Source organism: Rosa rugosa, chromosome 1 (assembly GCF_958449725.1).
Source record: "Rosa rugosa chromosome 1, drRosRugo1.1, whole genome shotgun sequence".
Classification (NCBI taxonomy): domain Eukaryota; kingdom Viridiplantae; phylum Streptophyta; class Magnoliopsida; order Rosales; family Rosaceae; genus Rosa; species Rosa rugosa.
Genome location: NC_084820.1, coordinates 7,816,285 through 7,841,855, shown reverse-complemented (window position 1 = coordinate 7,841,855; position 25,571 = coordinate 7,816,285). Strand labels below are relative to the sequence as shown.

General features: G+C 40.3%; 3 protein-coding genes across 3 annotated transcripts; 1 reads left to right on the top strand and 2 right to left on the bottom strand.

The window, feature by feature from the left end:
- Positions 1 to 1,247: 1,247 nt before the first annotated feature.
- On the bottom strand, positions 1,248 to 5,915 carry LOC133714185 (aldehyde dehydrogenase family 7 member A1). The gene is made up of 15 exons (XM_062140275.1): positions 5,718 to 5,915; positions 5,431 to 5,570; positions 5,189 to 5,275; positions 4,946 to 5,077; positions 4,644 to 4,716; positions 4,445 to 4,467; positions 4,254 to 4,317; positions 3,564 to 3,609; positions 3,138 to 3,318; positions 2,873 to 3,049; positions 2,552 to 2,716; positions 2,305 to 2,445; positions 2,115 to 2,212; positions 1,752 to 1,901; positions 1,248 to 1,635 (listed from the first exon to the last, which is right to left on the bottom strand). Exons 2-15 carry the CDS (start codon positions 5,566 to 5,568, stop codon positions 1,581 to 1,583), a joined length of 1,530 nt encoding a protein of 509 aa, XP_061996259.1. The 5' UTR covers positions 5,569 to 5,570; positions 5,718 to 5,915; the 3' UTR covers positions 1,248 to 1,580.
- Positions 5,916 to 9,680: 3,765 nt separating this feature from the next.
- Positions 9,681 to 12,236, top strand: LOC133714181 (cation/calcium exchanger 4-like). The gene has a single exon (XM_062140262.1). It carries the CDS (start codon positions 10,101 to 10,103, stop codon positions 12,069 to 12,071), a length of 1,971 nt encoding a protein of 656 aa, XP_061996246.1. The 5' UTR covers positions 9,681 to 10,100; the 3' UTR covers positions 12,072 to 12,236.
- Positions 12,237 to 13,204: 968 nt separating this feature from the next.
- On the bottom strand, positions 13,205 to 14,498 carry LOC133727128 (protein LURP-one-related 6). The gene is made up of 3 exons (XM_062154755.1): positions 14,071 to 14,498; positions 13,717 to 13,956; positions 13,205 to 13,608 (listed from the first exon to the last, which is right to left on the bottom strand). The coding sequence occupies exons 1-3, from the start codon at positions 14,302 to 14,304 to the stop codon at positions 13,468 to 13,470; spliced, it is 615 nt and encodes a 204-aa protein (XP_062010739.1). The 5' UTR covers positions 14,305 to 14,498; the 3' UTR covers positions 13,205 to 13,467.
- Between the last annotated feature and the right edge of the window lie 11,073 nt (positions 14,499 to 25,571).

The following is a 25,571-nucleotide window of genomic DNA, read 5'->3' as shown; positions in this document are numbered from 1 at the left end:
GGGTGTATTCAATTAAGAGTCTACAAGATTTTTTTGTATTTTAAAAGTCTGTGGGTATTCAACTGAGATTTTAAACAGTCCTTTAAAATATTGATGTATTCAATTAAGATTTAAAATTATCCATTCAAATCTGCTGATATTCAAAAGTATACGGATTTTTAAGGATTTCATTAAATGCTAGATTTTGGAGGATTTTATAGTGCTTTTTATACATATCAAAACTCAAAAACAATCCAACCACTTCCCAAAAGATTTTGATGGATTCTTTCTCACTCAAAAAATGAAGAACCTCTTCACCCAAAAAATAAATAAATAAAAAGCAGGTCTCAATAGGTGACAATCATCCATTTTGTCTTAGACCTATTTTCCCACTATCTTCCTCTGCCTCTGCTCTCATCTAATAATTTTTTATTTTATTTTTATCACTACTATAGCTCTAGAAGCCTTAATCCTTTTAGCTAATGGAGCTCACTTTCAATGGTATTATTAAGATGATACATACACACATGATTCTTTTGTAAATTAGATATGAAATAAATTATGTCATTAGTTTACTACTTTATTTTTTGTGTAACATTTTGGCTGGTTAGTTTTCTCTTATTGTTCATATATCATTATACACAACATAAAGAATGGTAGATTGCCATACTGTCTTCTCATTGATATAGCATTATAGTTGGATCCATACATCCATTGCTTAATTAAAGAAGAAGAAGAAAAAAAAAATTAACCTACCAAAAACATCATAAGGATTTGTAAAATCTAAACAAATACTAGTAAATCAATCCATTAGAATCAATCAGAGTCCATATAGAATTTAAACAATCCGTGGATTAAGTAAATCCATGGATTATAAAAACTCAAACAAAGTCTTTTAAAATCTAAATTGAATACACCCCCCTAAAAAAGACGTCCTAAAATATATTCAAGTTTCCTAATAAAATGATTAAAATCATAATTTGATTTACTTCTATTTTTTCATTTTTTCCATTCAATTTTAATGTTCGTTTATTTCAATCCATATTAAAAAAATTAGTAAGTGCTACTATGAGCAATGAAAAGAAGATTGATTTTTTTTTTTCGTGTTTTAAATACCGAAAGTAAAAAGTTTATAAAGGTATTATAAAGATTTTGATGAAGTTAACACTAATAATTTTGTGAATTGAATAACAAATTAAGGATGAGGACGCAACAAAAAGATAAAAAAGAATATTGGGTAATATAGTTTTTTCCTTAAAGATATAAAGTTTAGAAAATTAGTGTACTTATTAGTCATTTTGCATTTAGGTAATATAGTCTTTCAATAATTCAAATATTTATAGGGTGAACAAAGAAAATAGTAGGGTGGCAAACTGGCAATAGCCGCAGCCTTAAACATTCTGCTTTTATTTTTCAAGATTAGAAATCTAAACAAGAGTCTTGCACCAAACATCATAACGATCAGTGCAGGCTTCATTGAACATATTCAAGCTGGTAGGGGAATCATAACCTTGACAGCGGCTACTGCAGAATGCACTTCCTTCATATGTCATGACCGACAGTCAGAGACTATACCAAACCTTACTGTGGAGACTGGTTTACTAGCCGAAATTGATACCCTGAGCAAGTGGTAGTTCGCTCCCATAATTGATTGTACTGTCAAGGATACGAATTGTTCAAATCATTGATTGAATAACCATATAACAATCTCATAATCAATGCAGCTAATCTGACCGGTTTGAGCAAATTAGTAAAGGTTGATGAAAGGTTACCATGTTGAGCGTCTCATGTATTGCTTCCAAGAGTCGCTCCCTGCTTCTCGGCCACCACCAGTTGCCTTCTCTCCACCAAAGGCACCGCCAATCTCAGCGCCATTAGTAGGAATGTTTACATTCACTATACCACAATCACTGCCCTGTGGCCTGCAACAAATCCCAAAGTTGAATAATGTAAGTTGAAATCTCTAATGGTCATAAAACTGGTGTAACGTTCTAGGCAAATTGACAAAAGATGAGATACAGTCTAATTATAACATCTCTCTATGACTCCAATGAAGAGATAAAATTAGGGGGAAAAAAAAAAAGCAAGGACATATGACAGATTTTTCGAAACTTCCACCATCTTTAGAAACTCACCCAATCCATTTAAAGAGAATTTCTGGTTTTCTTGTGAAGATTGAGCTACTTAATCCTTGTGGTACGGAGTTGTTCAATTCTATTGCTTCATCAAGACTCTGCATTTTTTCAAACAAGAAGTTGTAAGTTTTAATTTGAGAATAAACTCATAAAAACCATCAGTAACAGAACTTTCAGCAAGTAAGACTACCTTGAATTTCATAACATACAGAACTGGACCAAACAATTCTTCTTTCACCACAGCTGCAGTTGGAGAAATCTCAACAATTGTTGGCTGCACATAATTGCCATCTGACCCTACAGTCGATCCACCTACAGCAATCTTTCCCCCCTGAAAAGGTAAAATATAGTGCAAGACATTAACCTTTTTTTTCTTTTTCCTCCTCCATGTGTTTGTGTATAAATTATAAACATTCTCCAAGTGACACAGAACATGCCTGAGATTTAATGGCCCCAATCCCCTTCTCAAAATTCTCCTTCGACTGGTGAGTATGTAGTGGCCCAACTAGAGTTCCTTTCTCCAAAGGGTTCCCAATCTTGACTTGCTTGTAAAGTCCGACTAGTTTATCTAATACATTCTGATATATACTTTCATGAAGATACTGCACTCCAGCGAAGCCATACATGCACACAAATTTGCACATTTTATTTTCAAGGGAAAAAGAAGAAATGGAATAGCAAAATATTGGTGAAAGAAAGTTAACTCCTATGGCCACCATGAAATTACAAAAAAATGACTTATAAAAATAATTAGTTACCAATCTACGGCATGTTGTGCAGCGCTGACCAGCAGTACCAACGGCTGCAAACAATATAGAACGCACTGCCAGCTCGATGTCAGCATCATCCATAACAATTATGGCGTTGTTCCCACTTAATTCAAGTAAGCATTTACCAAACCTCTCACTGACAATTCGTTGAACCTTCTGACCCACCTATTGGTATTGTGAAATCTATGCTTAGCATAATGGCAAAGGAATAAGAGAAAGAAGGTTTGAAGGCACAAGTATGTTACCAGTGTACCTTTGAACTTCCAGTGAATGAAACCAGGGGTATTCTGTTGTCTTTTGCAATTGCTTCACCAACTTCAGCTCCACCACAGAAAGCGGTGAATATAGCCCCGGGCAAGTTATTTTTCTCAAGAACCTCGGCAATTAGCTTTGTCACAGCAATAGTTACCAATGGAGTTGTTGGTGCACCCTTCCTACAATCAATGCAATTAATGTACTACGGGACATCTTTTGGTAATACATGCCATCGTTTTGATGGATTCATCTGCCAAAACTCAAATATTTTAATGTATGCCTTAAAGTTTACTCAATATCTCATTGTTTCATCCTCTATAAGAATGAAAAAATGAGATTTTGAGTAAACTTTAATGTATGCCTTATGATTTGAAGCGATAAATTTTGTTGAATTCCAATTCTGAAATCAGGACTATAAACTTACCAGACAACACAGTTACCACAGACAAGCGCAACGCAGGCATTCCATCCTAAATCGCCATTGAAATTAGAAAGAAATAAGAATGGTTCGAAAGTTTAAAATTCATAAATCACTCATTGAATCACAGAGACAAAATAAAGCATATTGTTAATGGATTATAAGTTTTCAATCTACCCATATGTTTCATAATCATATATTAATACATTATATATTACACAGTGACCTTGCTAAGTAGTTTTTCATGGCACATTTGCATATTAGAGAAGGAGAAGGATGGCATCTGAACTGAATTGATTACTGCACCGCTAAAATAGTAGATGAATCCAAACATTTCGCATTCAGTGAAGAGGTCTATATGTAAATTTAAAGAATTCAAATATCACATTTCTCTTTCTCTTTTGTTTTTTCTTAACGAATATAGTTTTAAATATCTGTCAGTTCCAGAGAAGCTACTCTTGTTAGCTAATAATGAAATGAACAAGAAAAGGTAGACAGTTTGCTTGCAATAAAATGCCACATATATATAGCTGCATATGCGTTCTTAAAGACAGATTATGTGATAGTGGATGCCTCTAACACTTCATGTTTAATGTAGATAAGGTAAGATAACATCATGCCATGTCTTCTTGTGCATAAGAGAGTTATTCATCTAATATTGCAAGCTTGTCAAGACAACATATAACAAGAACTCACCAAGAACGGCACATGGGAAATTGAAAGCAGTGATGACACCAACCATTCCCAATGGATTCCAAACCTATGGTGTATTAAATGCACAATATTGTCAATTGTAGCATAAACAAAGTCAGTTATTTAAAGGAAAATGGTCAAAATCAAAGAATTTACGGATAAAATAAGGTTCAATGTAGGATCTGGTAATGTACCTCAAACATCATGTGATTTGGACCTGGAAAAAAAAAAAGATGGCAGATATAGATTAAAGGAAAAATGACAACAATTTGCTTAGCAAATAGCAAGCAGAGGCTTTTATGTACTTAGTGTGGAGCCTTTAAACTTTCACCAAGCTTTTCACATTAGCAATTAATATAAGGATGACAGAAACGAAGTTAAGTTGGGGCTCACGTTCTGAGGGTATGATAGATCCATTCAGTTGACGGCTCAATCCAACACAAAAATCACACATATCGATAACTTCCTGCATACATTATTACCTAGGCATTACTGAAAAAGTTCAAACCTCTTCCATTAAACACTTAAATACAGCAACAACAAACAGCTGCAAAGCTCATTCCCTACTCAACATATGCAAAGGATAGCAGTATATCCATCCATGTATCGCACATTTGATATAGTATCATCAAACTATGTACATAACTTACAACAGAATGAATGTATTTAACCAACGAACAACTGAACTCTCATACCTGAACTTCCCCAATTCCTTCAGCAAGTATTTTCCCCATCTCGAGGGATACAAGCCTACCCAGATAGTCCAATTTGGCCCTTAATGCATCTCCTATCTGTCTAACAATGTCACCTCTCTTCGGTGCCGTGAGCTGCACAGTAAATTAATACATGAACCAAGAGTGAAAATGCAAAATTCACACAACATCTCAGAGTCCTAATATCATCAAGATTCAAAAACAATGAAAATGAAGAGAACTCACAGTCTTCCATAACTTGGATGCTTCACTGCAAGCACGAATGCCCTCCTCATAGTCCTCTATAGACACTTCCGTGACCTTAGCAATTTCCTAACATCCCAATGCACAAGACATTAAAACAAAAACAAAAACAAAAAAAATCAATCATTCTGGGTTTGTTTGATTCAATACAAATCTTACTTTTCTCACAAAAAGATCAAAACTTTAATACATAACAAAGGACCCCAACAACAATCCAAACAAACCTGATTGTCTGCAGGATTGAAAGTAGAGATAACTGGGCCAGTTGCCTTCCACTTGCCATTTATGAACCCACCAGGATTTTCCGTAGCCAAACCGATCTTCTCCAGAAATTCATAGTCTTTTTCTGTGCCGAAACTCATCTCTGCATATTAAGATTCAAACATCAAAACTAAACTGATACAAACAACATCAAGACAGCTCCTCAAAAAAAAGAAAAGAAAAAAACAACATCAAGACAGAGCAAAACATATCAAATACAGATTATGATCATGGGTTGAAGATGAATTACCGAAGCAAAAAGCTTGGTGATCAGCGATGAGAAATGAGGAATGAGAAAATGGGTAATGCCGTGACGGATGTGGATTGCAAAAAGCTTGCGTCTTTTATAATTGAACTGCTTGGGGATTGAATATGGTGATTGCTTGAGTGCGTGTGTCGATCAGATTGGAGTGACACGCGGGTAGTAACGACAATGTGGGTTAGTGAAATGACGGAATGGACCAACCCAACGTTTGGTGAGCTAAAGTGAGATATGAGCAGAGATAGGGATGGGCAAGTATTGGCAGCAAGCTAGGTGTGCAAGTGTTCTCGATCACTGGGGATCTCTTTGCGTATAATGGATCCTGATTTTGTTGTTCAATGTCATTAAAGTGTGTTTTTAAGTGAAGCGAATGTGGTGGAGATTGTGAGGATCAGGAATTCCGGATCCAACGCATGGTTTCCGGTGCATTATGAAGAACAAGATAAATATACCAAATAACAATCCTACATTGAAATTCATATGATTTTCGACCTTAAATCTGATTATCAAATATTGAGTGTAATGAACATGTAGCGATTTTTTTTTTTAAAGTAAGGGTTCATAAATTAATATGACCCTTGATCATGGTCAAAGAATAGTACAAAAATACTACTTCCAATAGACAATATAAGCTCTGAGTAGGCTATGCTAACAAAATCAACTCGCCTCGTAGGTGACCTATTCTATCTAACTCTACTACGCCAAGCACGCCATTGTGGTACAAGAGAGTTAGATACTTATACAGAGAATTCTAGAGAAGTTTCCACTAGCATAGACATTATTCTAACTGCAACTAAACAAATCAAGCCACTACTACCTCCTTACCCTCGGAGGCTTTAGGTGTACCCTTCTCAATTGGCAAAGTAAACTCTGGAAGCCCATTCACCAATTTTTCTGTCTTATTCGAAGTCTTGCTTCTCTTCATGGGTGAGGTTTTCACCACCTTGCAATCAACTTTCACTTTGTTCTTGGCACCTCAAGGACGACCACGCCTCTTTCTACTCTCCTGTGAAGGGTTCAAAGCTACTAACCCCATTATGACATTATCCAAGTTGGTTCTACCAATAGCTAGACTGAGCCTTGGCTTCTTTGGAGAAACTCCATCTTCCTCAATTTGTTTCCTCCTCAAACCAGCCACTGGAGTCTTCGTAACCAATACCAGCTCCCCAGTTGAAGGTTCATGGTTCTGACCTTCCTCACTGACTTCCAAGCCATCTGCACTAGCCTTTCCTTCCCTCGCCGATTCCACTGTCACATGACCTTCATAGTCATCATCCTCAACTACATCTTTAGTACCAGAAGTAACCTCCCCTGATGGTTGAGGTTGAAGTGCCCTCCGCACTAGAGCCTTTGGAGTCGAGACTAGCATGAAATAGTTCAAATCGCTAGTCCCCTCTCCACCTACCTGCACTCCGAACACCAAGGAAGGGCAAGCTACCAGTGTACTGTCAACTCTGGCCATAACCCGATTCAAACTTCTTCGAGTCGGCGACGTCGTTTCCCTTAAAGCCTCATCCAGAGGCGGGTCTGAACACAACAATCCCATGTTGGTGACGAAAAATTCCGTAGAGGAGTTTGACTCACCAATGAATGCGGACTGAAGCGAGTGCTGACCGGGAACGATCAAGAAGCTTCCTTGGAGCGTTGACTCGAAGTTTGACCGCGACTTACCTGCATAAAACCCTCTGATGTCTAAGTCAGTACGTTTCTTAGCCGAGTGGAGTAAAACAAGTCGGAATGAGATGGTTTACCTTGACATCAGGCCGCCTTTATATAGGTGATGACTTACTTGGAGGACAAACCGTCATTATTTCTGCTTTTATGGCTGCATTTATTTATGCACTTATGATGACAATTATTGTTGCACTAATAACGGTTAATCATTGCGTACTTACGACGGTCATTTATTGTGCACTTATAATCGTAATCATTGCGTGTTTATTACCATAATAATCGCCGCATTCATGACTAAAATTCAACGTCATATTAACTACGGAGTTAATCGCCTTAATTGCAGGCCCAGCAAAAGTTGACCACTCCCACAATGCCCCCAAATTTTCTCTTTGGACACTCGTCCTAAGAGGAAATTTCCATTCTCTGGCTGTTTCGAATCTTGCCTCGAATATTTCCTCGAGCCCTGGCAGTCCCGAATCTTTCCTCGAGCCCTGGCTGCCCTGATTATTTCCTCAGGCCCTGGCTGCCCCGATTCTTTCCTCGGGCCTTGGCCGTCCTGGCCGCCTCGATTCTTTCCTCGAGGTAAAGATTCATTTTCAGCATGAGACATGGAATTGCCCCAATTTCCCTTTGAATCTAATAAACAACGTTTTATTCTTTTTGGTCACCGACCTTGGTTATTTACTTTAGCCACCAGCCTTACACATACATTTCGATAACACCGACCATAATTATACTTTAAATGCAAAAAGAAGCGAAAATCAGAAAAAATAATTACTAAAGGAAAGAACGCTAGACAACGTTACCCGGACTCTTTGTCTCTTTGGGGCTTATATTCCATCACTCCCAGTCCTTAGTGACGGAAATAAAATTTCTTGAGGTGCAGCTCCCGCCATCACTTTTTAGGGAAAAGTGGTTCCCACAAACAGCACCACTTGTTGGTGACGAAAAATTCCGTAGAGGAGTTTGACTCACCAATGAATGCGGACTGAAGCGAGAGCTGACCGGGAACGATCGAGAAGCTTCCTTGGAGCATTGACTCGAAGTTTGACCGCCGCTCGAGGAAGAGGGGGGTACCTGCAAAAAACCCTCTGATGCCTAAGTCAGTACATTTCTTAGCCGAGTGGAGTAAAACAAGTCGGAATGAGATGGTTTACCTTGACGTCAGCCCGCCTTTATATAGGCAATGATTTACTTGGAGGACCATCCGCCATTATTTCTGCTTTTATGGCTGTATTTATTTATGCACTTATGATGACAATAATGGCTGCACTAATAACGGTTAATCATTGCGTACTTACGACGGTCATTCATTGCGCATTTACGACTGTCATTCATTGCGCACTTATAATCGTAATCATTGCGTGTTTATTATAGTAATAATCGCCGCATTCATGACTGAAATTCAACGTCATATTAACTACGGAGTTAATCGCCTTAATTGCGAGCCCAGCAAAAGTTGACCACTCCCACATCCCACATGGATGAGCCTACCACAATCACTGCACCGTCCATACATGTTTTCGAAAATGAATTCCAGATCGACATCAATTCCATCCTACACCGTGAAGCAACAACGAAACACCACTGGTTGCATTACGTCAACTTCCACAAGAATCCAGATATGACCGGCATCAAACTTCGTCTTGTCCTTTTGTAGATACCACCCTAGTGCGCACCCCAACCTACGGACACACCGATCATAGTGGAACGCCGGAGGGAGGCCTTTGATCTTCACCCATAAAGCCAACAAGTTCGGCGGAACTACCCCAATCTGCCCAACCCCATCAATGAACATGTAGCGATTGTTTAATGCTAAAGTTAAAAATGTTTGGCTGAAAGTTTAAAAGTGATGATTATTTAAAATAGTGAATAAATTTATCGTAAATCAGAGTTTCAAAATTAGTAGTATTAGCGAACAATCTTGAAAAACGGTAACACTAATACAGTAATACTACAAATAGAAATTTCCGACTATTGAAAGTTGAAACATCTTCTAAATATGTTATAAGAGTTTCGAAGAATCTCATTTTTCCATATGAAATAACTGTTTGTCCGGCGTTGAATGTCAATCCAATTCATGTGGCAATACGCTATATTACACATAGAAGATTAGAAGTTTGCGTTTCCCCTTTTTCGTTTGGTCTAAGTAGAATGTTTTATTGTTTTTGTAATGTACGTAACTGCCTATACTAGTGTATGTAATGTTGGGTCCATGTATATGATGATGTTACACTTTGACTAGTAGATCACCTAATAAAAAGAAAAGTTGCAATGATTTTTATGACCAAAAATCTGAAATGAAAGGAAAAGAGTCATCATCCTGGAATTGGTGTGCTACGCGCGAGTATGAAATCTAAAATACGGCATCGTCACCACCAGGTGGTCTCCTTCCCTAACTGAATTGACGAAGCTACGACGAAGCTGCCATTTAATTGTTCGTATTCTTTAGCACTCTTTCTGTTGTCCAAACCAGAAAGAGTGCTAAACCCAAAGGTACCCTCCTCAAACCCTCCATTCACCTTTTGTGATTTCCCCAATTAAAAAGACCCAATCTTTATTGCATCTCATACGATTCAACCCAACCCCTTTATTCAATTCCCCCCCAATTCGGAACCCTAGACTTGCTTTTTTCAATTTCAATTTCAATTTGGGAAATTAGGGTTTGATCAGGAGGGGGGGGGGGGGGGGTCGATTATGGGAGGACCCAATTGTAAAAATGCCCGATTTCGTGGGGCGTTCAATGCAATTTGTGCTCTGGTGTTGTTCTTCTTGTTCTACACCCAGGATAGTTTCATCAAAAACCCGTTTCTGGGTGCTTCGAATTCGGTTCTTCCTCCTATCTGGAGCTCCAAAGTTGATGCCTTTATGGGCAATCGGGTCGAAATTATCCGCCGGAGAATGGCCCAGGTTAATGTGAATGTTAATGTTACTTATTCTAATTCTAGTGGTATTAGAGTTAATGGGTCAGATGCCAACTATGTAACAGAGGCTGATCCCAAAGTGTGCACTGGGTTGTTCAAACACCATGGTTTTGCTACTAAATGTGAGTACTTGATTGCCCACCCGGAATGTAATCCCGGCGGGCACTTTAATTACATTAAGTTTCTGTACTGTGACTGTGGGAGCTTTAGCTTTCTGGGCTATGTTGCATTGACAATTTGGTTGGCTGCACTGTTCTATCTGTTGGGCAATACTGCCGCGGATTACTTCTGTTGTTCGCTGGAGAAGCTTTCGAGTCTGTTGAATTTGCCCGCCACTGTGGCCGGTGTGTCTCTGCTTCCTCTTGGGAATGGTGCTCCGGATGTGTTTGCGAGCATTGCTGCTTTCGTGGGGAAGGATGCGGGCGACGTGGGGCTGAATAGTGTGTTGGGGGGAGCTGTTTTTGTTACTTGTATTGTTGTTGGTATTATATCTCTTTGTGTGGCTGATAAGGGGGTTCAGATTGATAGGAAGTGCTTTATCAGAGATATATGTTTTTTTCTCTTTACAATCTTCTCGCTTGCGATGATGTTGGTGGTTGGGAAGGTTACTGTTTGGGGTGCTATAGCATTTGTGTTGATTTATGTGGTTTATGGGTTTGTGGTGGCTGCGAATGAGCTTTTGAGGAAACATGTTCGAAAGTTAAGGTTTGATGTTGTAACACCATTGCTTCCGGTTAAGGGAAGTATATTTTCACAGGGAAATGAGGAGGATGAATCCATATATGCTGGGCTACTTGAATCTGAAGAGGGGAATGACGTGCCTTACCTCCAAAGTAAGCTGCCGCAGTGGATGTGGGCTTCGAATGTAGCAATTTATTCAAATCAGAGTGCGAAGAGTAGTATGGACAGCCCAAGGTCATTGTGGGGTTGGAAGGATGAGGAACATATCAATGAAAGCTCTTCCTCTTCTAAAGTTCTATCAATGCTAGAGATTCCATTGACGCTGCCGAGACGGTTGACAATCCCCATAATTGAGGAGGATAGGTGGTCCAAAGGTTATGCTGTTGCTAGTGCTGTGTTAGCTCCTATTCTTCTGGTATTCTTATGGAGCACTCAAGATGATGTGGGATCTACGAGTGTGAAGATTGCGTATTTTCTAGGTATTGTCTCTGGTGTTGTTTTGGGTATCCTTGCATATCTATACACCAGAGCTGACCAACCTCCCCGCAAATTTTTATTTCCATGGGTTTTGGGAGGATTTTTCATGAGTATTGTCTGGTTCTACATTGTTGCAAATGAGCTGCTTTCATTACTGGTGGCACTGGGTGTAATTTTTGGAATAAATCCATCAATTCTCGGATTGACTGTATTAGCATGGGGCAACTCAATGGGTGATTTAATGTCGAATGTTGCACTGGCAATTAATGGTGGTGATGGTGTACAAATTGCAATGTCAGGATGTTATGCCGGGCCTATGTTCAACACACTTGCTGGCTTGGGGATGTCGATGCTGCTTGCCGCCTGGTCTAATAGACCGGCATCTTATATAATACCCAGAGATAGTAGCTTGTATTTTACAATGGGATTCCTAGTGGCAGGGCTTATTTGGTCACTGATTGTGCTGCCCAGGAATGACATGCGACCCAACAAGATCTTAGGAGTCGGCCTTATAACACTCTATATGATATTTCTCTCCCTCAGAATAGCCGCATCAATGGGGGCACTGTCACTGGTAGTTGTATAAATAAATGTTGCATCGGTTACTAGGTTGTGTCTTGTACAGAGTTGAGTTGGAATCGCATTGTTGATGCCAGAAGTTGGGTGTTTCATCAGTTGTAACTGATACTGGTTTATTGTCTTTGATAATGTATTACACTTTCATGTTAGTACAAAAACAGATTTTTTTTAACTCAAATTCAAATTAGGCAAATAGTTTATCATTATGATTACTTGAGGTTGTTATTCTTTAGTCATCTTTACTCTTATCTGAACAGGAGGATATTGCTCGGCTTCTTGTCATCTAACAGTTCAGAATTTAGGACTTCCAGTTCTTAGATTCTCAGTTACCCAAACAAGGATTTTAGAAAGAATGAAATTATTTCTGAATGGAACACGTTTTACTCGCAGAAAGAACAAAAGAATTTCTGAACAGACACATCTAGATGTTCTCTTGCTCTCCAACTGAATAAGATTAAAAGAGAGAGATAAGCACATACATTTTTACAAGAACGTTAATTATTCATAGTTAGCATTTTTGAATAAGATAGCATTTGAAGATGAACTACCTAGTATTTGCCAGAACGGAAATATTTCATTGATTACAAATACATTGGTTGTCTCCCTTAGTAGCTTAAAAGGAAGAGTTTGAAAAGGAACTTGGCCTGCAGATCTGGTTTAAATTGATTAGTGTCTTCAGATTAAGAACAGCACATTACTGCGGTCACTAGCCGCTTGCCTTTGTTATCTATTCCGGAAAAGGACACAGTGCCTCTTTTCTGCCAAACTTCCACAAGCAATCCAGCAAAAGCACACATTACTTATGTAGTTATGTTCACGCAACTAATTCAAGATTACTGAAAAGCCACCTATATGGTGACCTAAGAGAAATTCAACAGTTTAAAGACACTGGTAAGAGGCAGGAGAAATGTAAATAAGAGTATACCAAACATATTCTTTGTTTCTTCTACCATCACATCACGACGTAACAATAAGATGCCGTGTTCTTTTTCCTTTACCTAAACATCGTAAAATTTGTTTAATTTCTGATTGAAGTTTTTGATAAACACCAGTATCTGCATTAGAACTGCTCTAGCTTATTACATATTTGACAACCCTTTGCGGTGCCTCATCCAGTCAAGAATTAGTGATGGTGCATCCTTTTGTAGTCTTATTTGCACACATAGTGTAGTATATCATTAATTACAAATCAAACAATTACAAATATACCTTCAAGCTCTTAACAGGTGAGCTGATCCCAAGTAGTACAGGTTGGGACAAAAAATAATCCAAAAAACAATTAGAGAATTGAGAAAAACCCGGAGAGGGAAAAAAAGGAAGCATGAGCATAATCCAAATACAGAAAATTGAACTGCTCAGATGTGATGTCACAGCAAGGAAAGCTTCTCTTTGATATCTGATAGTTAGCACCTGGTGGATTCACCATAGATGTAATCAAGAATGGCAATGACTCCGAATACAAAAGCTTGATCTATGCCTGGTGTCACCACAACATGATACAGATCTTTACTTGCCATCATCTTCTCCAACTCCTTCACTCCTATCTGTGCTCCATTGTAAGAAGTAAGAAATCCAACTATTAAACATTTCAGTAGCAATGCAAAAAAGATGAAACTTAATCATGACTATGAATTTTAGCAATCCATGTCTACCTGTGCCATTACGTTGCCTTTACAGTCAACAATGCTACAAGCCTTATCCGGGAAATGGCCCTTTATCTCGAAGTCCCAGTCTTTGTTTTGTGTTCTCTTTGTCGAGATTCTGATTGCTTGAGTCCTTGCCAGGCATGAGTTTGGCTCTTTCAAACTGAAAACCAACTCCTGTGATCCTTCATAGTCTAAAGCATAGCCCTTCCATTTCCTGTAAATGCTTAGCGCCTCAACCATCGCTCCCTGATTGAATATGAAAGAAATAGTTTCCGCGTAACTATAATATTTCAAGTATCCACATTAGCTTGCATAATATGCAGGGAACATTATGTGCTTATCTATCATATGTAAGTGTACCTTTCGACGAATGAGAAGCAAGGCGTCTCCATCTCCATCTCTCAGAATCAGCTCATCCTTTTTTCCCAGAATTCCACATCCATCAACCCTGAAAGCAACCTTCTGACTACAATCTGTGACTACAAAACCACCTCCATTTATCGCATGTGGCCTCCTCCTAACTACAAACACACCCTGTGCAGAAGAACAATACATCTTGCTGATTATAGGCAACATGTTGGTTTTCGCTGCCATGATGATCTCTCTGTTATATAGTATACACTCTCCAACTATTCTATAGAATCGATTAGCAACTTCCAGCTTTCTTATGCTTCAGCGCAGGGGATTGCTGTTTTATACAAAAAAATGGGAGATAAACTGAGAAAACTTTTAAAGCTTGTTCTGGTGGTTTCTACATTCAAATGTTTGGCAAGTTTTGAGTCTTTTGACCAGTATATTTAATGCAATACGTACATGATGTGGAAGAATATATATGAATTATGCAATGTGCTTAATCATCGTACGTATATGGTAATTGCTTGTTGACAAGGATGAGTGTTGGTTCACGCGCCCATTATCAGCCAATCAAAACAGAGACTGGTGGCGTGGAATGAAGGTTCAATGGCTTGCTATTGGTTTAAACTTCAAAGAGATATACCAATTTTCCTGATTTGAGAAAGCAATCAAGGAATCCAAAGAGGCTCAAATGTCTAAAGAGGGAATAATATTGTTTCAAAACCTATCACGGTGGCATTCATTTAGGCACAATGTGCGACTCCGGAAAGATGTAAGCATCTTCTACTGGTTGAATTCGACTGCCGTTCAAAGATTCATGCACATGATCATTTGAATTCTGCCGAAATAGATGCTCATGAGTCATGACCTTGAAATTAATCAAAGGATTACACTCCACATGATTATAATGCAAATTAGCGGCGAGTTCATAAATTTTTTTTCGTGGAGGTGATACTTTAGCATGTTTATTACATTTGAAGAAGTATGTTTATCCATAAATATTTAAAGTAAAATTGTAAACCAAGAAGCACTGGACAATCTTATGCAAACCAAGAAGCACGCCAGACAATCTAATTGGTATAATATTGCATGTTGAGTTAGAGTAATTGCGTACATCGACACCTATAAATCCGTCCCTAATGCATATTCATGTATGCTTAGTTATGGAAGCAGAAGATCGTTACTTAACAATTTGTTTACTTTTTGCGAAGTTTAGAATTTTGAGTTGCCCACAAAACGTGGTTTAGAGTTTAGACTATGTTGCTTGCATGACTAAATGACTCATGAGATGAAGCTTCTTCATCACTAGCCTCCTAAAACTGAAGCAACCCGGCAAAGATAAACACTAAAGAGGTCTACTTTTTTCAATGATTTGGCAAAGGGCAGAAGCTAAATGTGTTTCTGTTACCCATTACCCATTCAACTAGTTCACATTTCTTGCACACCAAGAATTACTTTTATGAGTTTATCTTCCTTGGCCCCCCATTAGTGATTCTAATAGTACAACCCTTACACTCCAAGGTTTACTTTCTCTCCTCGCTCCCCACTAGCCATTCTTTGACTCTTTACCGAAAGACACCAAGGTCGGCCTTCGGTGTAGGGCAACCACGCGCTCGCCGATGACCCCTCCTATAATGCAGGTGGAGAAGAGCAAATGTAGGGACTCGGGTCAAAGCGCAATGTAACTAAAAGAACAATTCAATTTAGAATGAGACTCGATTGTGAGTTTCTGTAATTTTAAGACCGGCCCTAATATGTCCGTATTTTGCGAAAAGTTTGGGCTAAACAAACTTGAGCCCAAGACCACCAAAAGCTTGTGAGTTGCAGCCTTCCAGCGCTAAAAAAGAGAAAGCTTTCGGCCCTTTTTCCTGTTTGGGCGCCAGTCCGCTGATCTTTTTCTGCCCCCATTACTAAATGTGAAGGTTTAGGCTTGCCTGCGACTCTGTGAGGCATTGCCATTACAACTTTACAAGGTCACCGAAAGCCGTCACACGTCACACGCACACATCGCAATGATTACACACGGCACCCAGCGGCGCACGTTAGCATGAGTGGCCTTGGGCTCCGCGAGAGGATTGGGGCCCGGCCCACTCGGACACGTTACCCAATCACCCACTCCTTGTTTTTTTTTTTGCCGTAGGGGGAAAGAGCAGAAGAGGGCCTGAAATGAGAGACCTGTTTATATGAAATGTCGCTTCGGAGTGGACCCCACGAAAACCCCACCCCCCCCCATCAATCAGAACTGTGGGGGCCCCACACTCCCCCCCCCCTCCTCTTAAAACGTGCTCACGCACTCCGATCGCGCGCGTGGAGTTCTAGAAAATGGGTACGGAAGTAATTAGCTTTAGTATTCTTTAATTAAATTTGGGTTAACGTTTTGGTTATGTATATGTCAGAGTATAGTTGGATCGGATCGTATGATCTTACCCATTACTCAGCCAAAGTTCCGTCAAAATGTTGTATACGGTATCAACGCTGATCATGAGTATTTGAAGGCTAATATCGAAATGTGAAATGACGTTTTAAACGTTGAGACGATGAACGTTTAAAAATTGACTTTAAAATGTCAAACAATGTTCTAGTGTTGATTATGATGGATGATATGTGAGCATATTTTTTGGTCTGATTATGAGTATTTGAAGCTTGGCTTTAAAATGTGAAACAATGTTCAGATGCTCAAATGTAGGGCTGGGATTTTAGCCCGGAAACCCGAAACCCGACCCGGAACCGGCCCGAACGGTCCGGGCTTTAGAATTTATTTTATCTGTTTTGCAAGGTCCGGCCCGAAATAAATATAATGCGGTCCGGGCCCGGGCCTAAGAAATAATAATAAAAAAAGCCCGAAGGCCCGTTTTCTAACTTTCCCTATTAATATTTAATACTTAAGCTACTAAACCCTACTTTCTCTTCCTCTTTTCACAGCCGCACACATCTCCTTTCGTCTTCTTCCTTTTCTTCTCCTCTCCTCTCCTCTCTTATTCTGTTCATACCTTCTTTTTCTTCTCCTCTCCTGATTTTGTCACACTCTCTTCTCGTCTTTTCTTCTCTCTCTCTCTTCTTCTTATTCTTCTTCCATCTCCTCTCCTATTCTATGTTCATACCTTCTTTTTCTTCTTCTAGCTATGATTTTCGTCACACTCTTCTCCTATTTCTATTTCCCCATACCTCAAATTTCGGTTCATGTGTTGATGTCAACAAAGTTGCAGACTTGCAGATCGAAAAGTTTAGTTTCCAGATCCATGCCATGTTGGGGAGAAGGCCAAGAGAATTAGGGGGTTCATGTCTTCAAGCCATATTTTCTTCATCTATGAAAAGAGGGTTTACTGATTTAGTGGTTAATTAGTGGGCATGGGATTTTGGATTTTGATCAGTAGCCTTGTAGACTTGTATGTTTCAATTTCGACTGCAATTTGTTCAATATCTTGTGTTAATCTTCTATTTTCTTCTCTGCATTTTGTTTAATTCGTGAGAAGTAAAACTTTAAGATTTGTACTAAATATGTTGATATGAAAGTCTGAGAAAAACCAGAGCATAAAGTATGGCGTCCCCCTCCGATATTGAGGTTGAGCATTTGTACAGATTTGGGCCTGAAAACCCGGAAAACCCGGCCCGAAAAAAACGGGCCGGTCCTAACTCGGTCCCAGAACTTGAAACCCACAATTTGAGCCCGGCCCGAAAAATTCGGTTCGGGCTCGGGCCCTATAAATTTTGCACGGGCCGGGCCCAATCCCAGCCCTACTCAAATATGAAAGTGTTCGAATTTCAATTATTGGTCGTTGGAGGTTGAAACAGTTTCTCACATGCACATCAGCATTATAAATAGGACTGTCAATTTTGACACGACCCCGCACGAAATAAAATGGGTTGAACTCGCACGAATAAAAAGCGGGTAAGTCGTGGGTCGACCCGCCAAGACCCATTTAATAAATGGATCAGCCACAGGTCAACACGCCAACACGAAATGAACCCGTATAACCCGATTATGCTATACTTTTTCTTGAAATTTTGGACGTTAGGAGTAATTGATCATAGGATTAGACAATTTAAAATATTTTGATTTTGTTCAAGTAAATCCAGAATATGTGTCTGGCCCAAACTAGAGGTTACTTGCTCTAGGTGAAATAGGGTTTATATTAGAGATATTCTCGGAGAATCTTAGGAGATATCCAATCAATGTACGATTATGTTTCCATGTACAACTCTATCTCTATGTTTGTAATCCTCTATATAAAGAGACCCCTATTATCAATGAAAGTACGACTCAATTCTCTCCCAATTCAGTTTTCCTTAAACACGTTATCAGCACGAAGCCCTAACCCTGAAACAAATACCTAAACCCTGATTCAAGAAGCTAAAAACCTTGAATCCGAATACAAAACCTTGAAGCCTTTTCTGCCTCCACCTCACACCTTGAAGAACTCAATCCCAGGAGTCCAGAACCGGCGGCGCCACCCCAAGAACCGGCCGGAAACCTACCGAACCGGCCACCGGAAGCTCCATACAACCCGCAGCAAATATTCCACCGGTTCACCATCTTCCGAGCATCCAATTTCAACCAAATTTTTTCAGCAGCAGCTCTTCGATACCAGGATCTAGGAACCGGAAGAAAAATACCAAAAACCGGTATAAAACTAGCAGAACCGGCCAACCGAAAAGCCGGCAAAAGAAAGAAAAAGAAAAAAAGAAAAAAAAAAAAGGAAAGGAAAAGAAGTCCAGAAGCCCAAGACCAAGCCCAGACCCACTGACCCCACAGCCACGTCAGCATCCGGGGGACCCCATCTACCAAGTCAGCATCGGGGGGACCCATTGCCACATCATCACTAGACCCCACTGCCACGTCAGCTCGGTCATCTCCTGGTCAACGCCGGTCAACAGTCACACATCGGTCAACGACCGCCGGCCAGTTTTCCGGCGACTTTTTCCGGCCAAATTTTCCGACGACCTATTTCGAGGTATTTTTTACTAAACGTTCCCTTTTTTTAGAGTTTTTAATTCAATTTATCTTCTTTTTCGGGGACTTGCAATCTCTCTTCTTCTACCCCCCTTTCTTCTTCATAGGGGAGCCTAATTAAGCCGAATTGTGGGGGTTCGTGCTCACTCCAAGCTTAGAGCTTGTTGAGATCTCCAAACTTAGAGTTTGTAGAGAATTTATGATCGACCACTTACGTCATTGTTTCGATCTAATCCAATACCTCTTGGAATTGAATTTCTTGGAAGCGATTACGCTTAGGAATTTTATATGTTTTCGTGGTAGCCTTTTTAAGCTCCGAAACTAACCCTAAATTCTTGTTCTCTTTCAGGATGAGTAACTTGAACAAATTGGACTTTGCTCCATTGGAAACAATTGGCTCTGGATATCACAAGTGGGTTCGTGATATTCGCCAGCATCTCAAAGCCGATGGAATCCTGGATACAATTCTCAAGCCTAGCCAAGACGTGCTAACTGTTGAGCAAGCTCAAGCTTTGGAAGCAAATAGAGCAGCCTTAGAGGCAAATAAGGCGAAAGCCATCATCCTGATGACTCGTCATATGGATGATTCGCTCCAGTACGAGTGTATGAATGAAGAAGACCCTAGAAGGCTGTGGGTCTCACTCGAAGAAAGATTTGGCAATGTCCGTGACTCCCTACTTCCTGACTTAGAAGTGAGATGGCATAGCCTCCGCTTATGTGATTTCAAGTCAGTTCTTGACTACAACTCGGAAGCACTTCGCATTAAATACTTAATGGAATTTTGTGGTAAAGAGATCACAGATGCGATATTGATTGAGAAGACTCTCTCTACCTTCCCCGTCTCTGTATTGATGGTTGCTAAGAACTATCGAATCGATGTTACTACATGACGGATCACAAGGTTTCATGAGCTTATTGGAGCTATGAATGTCACTGAAAAGCATGACAACATCCTTGTGAAGAACTATAATTCGAGATCCATGGAAACAGAGCATATTCCGGAATCCAATTATAGTCGCGCCTCTAAAAGAGGGCGCCAAGAGCGAAACCCTAATCTTAGGGATACTTCTGAACGTTCTGGTCCATATAATCGCTCTACTTGGGAAGGTAACCGCCAAAATAGACGAACACGGAACCGAAGAGGTAAACGTGGAAAGAGAGAGGGAGGCAACGCCTCTGGCCATGTTGGTGGCGCCACCAACACTAAGAGCCATCTAAATGACGCTTTCAAAGCGCCTCAATCAATGGAGTCTGAGCAAAGAGATGTATGTTCTCGATGTGGAGTATCCGGTCATTGGACACACATTTGTAGAGCTCGTGAAAAAATTGTCACCGCCTACAAAGCATATTGTGAAGCAAGAGAAGCTCACTATGTGGAACAAGAAGATCAAGAAAATGATCTAGAGTGAAGGGTTAAAGACTACAAATCTGGCTGGGATTAATAGATCGTCAATTCTGTTTAAGTCTTTATTTTTCCAAAAGATGTAATAGGCAATTGCCATATATTTTGTAGTAAATGCCAATGGTTTAGTTTTTTTTTTCAAAGTAGGCTCACCCAAAGTAAGTGTGATGTCTAGGAAGGTTCTGAGATTAGTGATACTTAAGCGAGCCTTGCTCCACCGACATCTCTCTACTCACCTGGTCACATTTATTTTGAAATTACCGAAAGAAGTTAGACGACTACCATTGTTTTGCATTAGCTAGCATTTTGGATTAGATTTTCTTTGGTCAAAGAGACAATGATGTAACTCCGTTGGCTTATGAATAAAATTTTGAGTTCTTTTCATTATGACTCCATTTTGATTCTGAGCATATGACTTTGTGACAACGATGGCTGGACCATCAGTATTAATTCAAGGACATGGAATAGCCCAAGTTCCACTTGCCAAATGGCACCTTGATTACTGTCACAGAAACACTCTACGCTCTTAGGGAAAATCGTACCCTATGAATAGCTAACGAATTTCATGCGAAAACGCATGTAGAGAACGAAAATGAATTCCTTTGCAATGACTCTAACGATTGCGAACAAAGGCGCATCTTAGAGAAGTTTATGTGTCTCTATAGTGGACTCTATGTCACTATTCGAGCTATTAAATCCAACGAGGTTATGAGAGAAGATCTCTTGGATTTAGACATATATTGGCTTTCTCACGACATGGTAGGTCATCCTAGTCATGATATGATGATCCGTCTACTAAAGACTTCACATGGACATCCTTTCTTTCGAGCGAAACGAAGCATGAATCAAAAATTGATTCCTGGAGTAAGTGTGACCGACGCTGCTGCCTAGGGCACCGCCTCCGTCCACCACCAGCCTAGGGCTGGCTTTGTTCCTATCCATGATGCCATGGATGGCGTCCAGCATGGTGATGGCGCCCCATGTGATGCTGCAATCACCAATTTTGCTTCAAATAGCGTTTCAGACGCTTAGCCCCAACCAAAACTCTCATTGGTTGATTCTAAGGCCTCTCGCTCGTTTTACAAAGCCCGTTCCTTAGGGAAGTTATGACTGAGACCGTCCTATGCAAAGGATATGAAAATACTCATTCTGTTCTTACATAGAATCTGTCAGGATTCTGTGGACTAGTTCAACCAACTTGCGGACGTTTAAATATCTCATGATGTTGGTTGACACGCAAACACGCTGGTCACGTGTTGTGCCATTGTCCACTTGTAATGCTGCTTATGCTACACTCCTAGCACATATCATACAACAACGGGCTCACTCCCCAAATCATCTTATTCAGTCAATTGGATTTGACTATGCTAGAGAGTTTACATCGAAGACTTTCGATGGTTATTGCATTAGGGAATGATGTTGGACATCATATCCTCATGTACACACCCAAATGGTCTCGCAGAAACGACTACGATGGTAGTCCGGACATTGGTAATGCGCACCAATCTCATTATATGATTATATCCGCTTGGGGTGATGCAATATCGCATGCAGCTATGCTAATTCATCTACGACCCACTGCCACTCAATCTACCTCTGCGTTACAGCTAGTGATTGGGTACAAGAATCGTACTTACGCATATTTGAGTGTGCCATTTATGTGCCAATTGCGCCGCCACAACGCTCTATGATGGGTCCGTATAGACGAATGGGCAACTACGTTAGATTTGAGACTCCAACAATCATCCGCCACTTAATGCCCTTGCAAAGCGATCTCCTTACCGCTAGATTTGTGGGTTGTCACTTTGATGAGACAGTCTTCCCGTCGTTATGGGGAGATAAGAACACATATGTTCAGCATGAACGACAAGAATTGTCGTGGTCTGTCACCACTATGTCTCATCTCGATCCCTACTAAAGTGATGAGGTCACACATTTGGTGCAAATATGCCTGCAAGGAAGTACGTCCCAACGAGAGGACGTATCGCCACCCTACACGGAGGTAGGCATGACGTCAATGCCAAAGAGAGTAGCACATGGCCCCAGCTAGGATGCGTGGGAGGCCCGTGGGTTCGAATGATGCTTTGGCACAAACCTAATCTTTGAATCATCGACACTCAAAATCCGTCTCATGAGAATCTTCCGGGTTATGGTTATCGTTGGGGGACGCCTCAACGTCAGAACCTATTCCTGAGAATATAGAGCTCTTTGAAAATCACACTAGTGTACATGAGACGTGGGATAGAAACTCCATCATAATTGATGATGTAGTTGCGCATTTCATTGCGCATGAGTTTGTTGAGTCTGATGATATCAAACCACGCTCTATTGATGAATGAATGTCAACGTAGAGAAATCTGGCCTAAATGGAAAGATGCGATCCAGGTTAAGTTGGATTCTCTAACGAAGAGGAAAGTTTTTGAGCCAGTGATGCCAACACCTCCTAACATAAAACCTATTGACTAATGGGTCTTCTTGAGAAAGCGTGATGAGAAAAATAGATGGCAATCTCACCTTATGGCGCAAGGCTTCTCACAGAACACCCTGGAATCGACTACGATGAGACATATTCTCTCGTAATGGATGTCATTGCACCCCACTACCCTGTCAGTTTGGTAGTTTCCGAATAACTGACCATGCAACTTACGAATGTGGTCACTATGTATCTCTATGGGGATCTAGATACGGAATATACATGAAGGTTCATGGTGAACTTCATTTACCCAAGTCAAGTGGCTTTAGACCTCGGAGTGCGTTTGCAATAAGGTTGATACACTCACTAAAGTGACTACTTGATTGGGAAGGGATATGCCCGCGCGTTTCCATAACAAGTTTCGGATTCTATCGCGGTTCATGTTGGACATGATCTTCATTGGAAGCCCTTAAAGAGTTAAGGAAAACCGCTGAACACTTGAAATCCGATTTTGAGATTAAGGATTATGGGAGAACACGATTCTGTCTCGGTTTGGAACTTGAGCATCGTGTTGATAGATGCTTAGGCATTTTGACAAAGTCAAGCCTTCAAGCACCCCCATGATCGTCCATAGTCTTGATCCTGAAAAAGGATCCTCTTTGTTCGAAGGATGATGACGAAGATGCGCTAGGGGCAGAAATGCCCTAGTCAAATACAATAGGCGCATTATTGTACTTAGCTCAATGCACAAGATCGGACATCTCATTTGCCATGAACTTGTTAGCTAAGATATAGCTCTGCGCCAACGCGACGCTAATCGGATTGGTGTAAAAGATATCTTTCAGTACTTGAGATGTACGATTGATATGTGCTTGTTCTATCCCTACAGAAAGATGATGGATTCGAACCCATCACACACCAGGAACGCCGCCAACACTGGCCTGCGTCCTCTATCCCCATCCCAAAACAACATGTGTTTTGGAAGGTTTTGCTGATGTTGGGTATCTCTCTGACCCACACAAAGGTGATTCCCAAACTGGTTAAGTGTTCATCATGGGTAAAGACCGTGATATCTTGGAGGTCTACAGAATAGACACTAGTCGCTATATCTTAGAACAAGGCAGAGATTATTGCTCTTCACGAAGTGATTCGTGAATGTATATGGATTGGATCCATAGTTACGCATGTTCGAACAATTGTGGTTTGAAGTCTACCACAGATGAGCCTACGAGCATATAGGACAATGCTGCTTGTTTTGAACAAATGAAGCAAGGCTACATCAAAAGCGACATCACCAAGGATAATCAGCAACAACAAACTTTTCGCAAGATCAAAGTGAACTATGTTCAATCTGAGGACAGTGCGGCAGGCTTGCTTACTAAGTCATTGCCTAAATTCCACTTTCAGGAAACATGTTGGTAGCATCGTTTGTGGAAGTTATTCGAACTCCCATGACCGTAGTCATCAGGGGGAGATGCAGACATCAGGGGGAGATGTCTACACGTATGGTCTCGCTGGGTTTTTGTTACTCGGCAAGGTTTTTAGCGAGGCAACGAGAGAAGCACCACGTTTGGGCGACACAAGGGGGAGTGTTCAAGTAAATCCAGAATATGTGTCTGGCCCAAACTAGAGGTTACTTGCTCTAGTTGAAATAGGGTTTATATTAGAGATATTCTCGGAAAATCTTAAGAGATATCCAATCAATGTACGATTATGTTTCCATGTACAACTCTATCTCTATGTTTGTAATCCTCTATATAAAGAGATCCATATTATCAATGAAAGTACGACTCAATTCTCTCCCAATTTAGTTTTCCTTAAACAGATTTATAATTATTAGATTTAATTATTTATGAATTATATATAATTATTTATATTTTTCGTCTTGTGGAATTTTTAGTGAATTTAATTAGTTTATGCATTTTTTTAGTTAAATGGGTCGCATTGTTAACCCTTAAATGAGTCATTTTATCTAACACGATATGATCTATTTATTAAATGAGTTAAGCAGGTTAGAAACGGGTAACCCATTTAATAAATAGGTTGGATTTGAGTTTAAATTTTTGACACGATTATTAAATGGGTTGAGTTTGGGTTTATATCTTGCAACACGACAAATAGCTTGACCCGACACGACCCATTGCCGGCCCTTTTTATAAATTACAATTTACATTTTTTTCTCGCATTTGAAGTGAATTTCAATTAGGAAAACGTAAAAATAAAAACAAAAATATTGAATTTATTGTTAATATATATTGGGAACTGTCATTGATTGGGCCAGCTGCATGTGAATTTAGAGCAAGTTCAGCGGAGCAACTGGTGCCCGGGCACCACGTCAAACGGTGACCCAAGTCACCAAATTTCCACCGGGGCTGGGGCAAGAGAGCAGTGGGTGACCCAAGTCAAGAGCTCGGGCAGCATGGTGACTGAGTTGATGACCCAGGCCTCCACCGTGGTGACTGAGGATAGACGCGCCTGACAATGGAGGTGAGCCGCAGTTTCTTGTCGTGTAGCGGAAAGGAGGCGAGCAGCGCGTGGAAGCCCAGAAGCTGTCGGCTGGAGATGTGACGTGGCAATTAGCCGTTGGGTGCTTGCAATTTAAATGCAACGGTCCACAGATCTGGACCGTTGGTTCTAATTATATGAGGGATCCTATGGTATATAATTAAGGAGATATTAGTCTTCCATTTTGGTCTGAGCTTGAGAAGTGGCTTTGCGCATGGGAATGCTCAGGTCCGGCA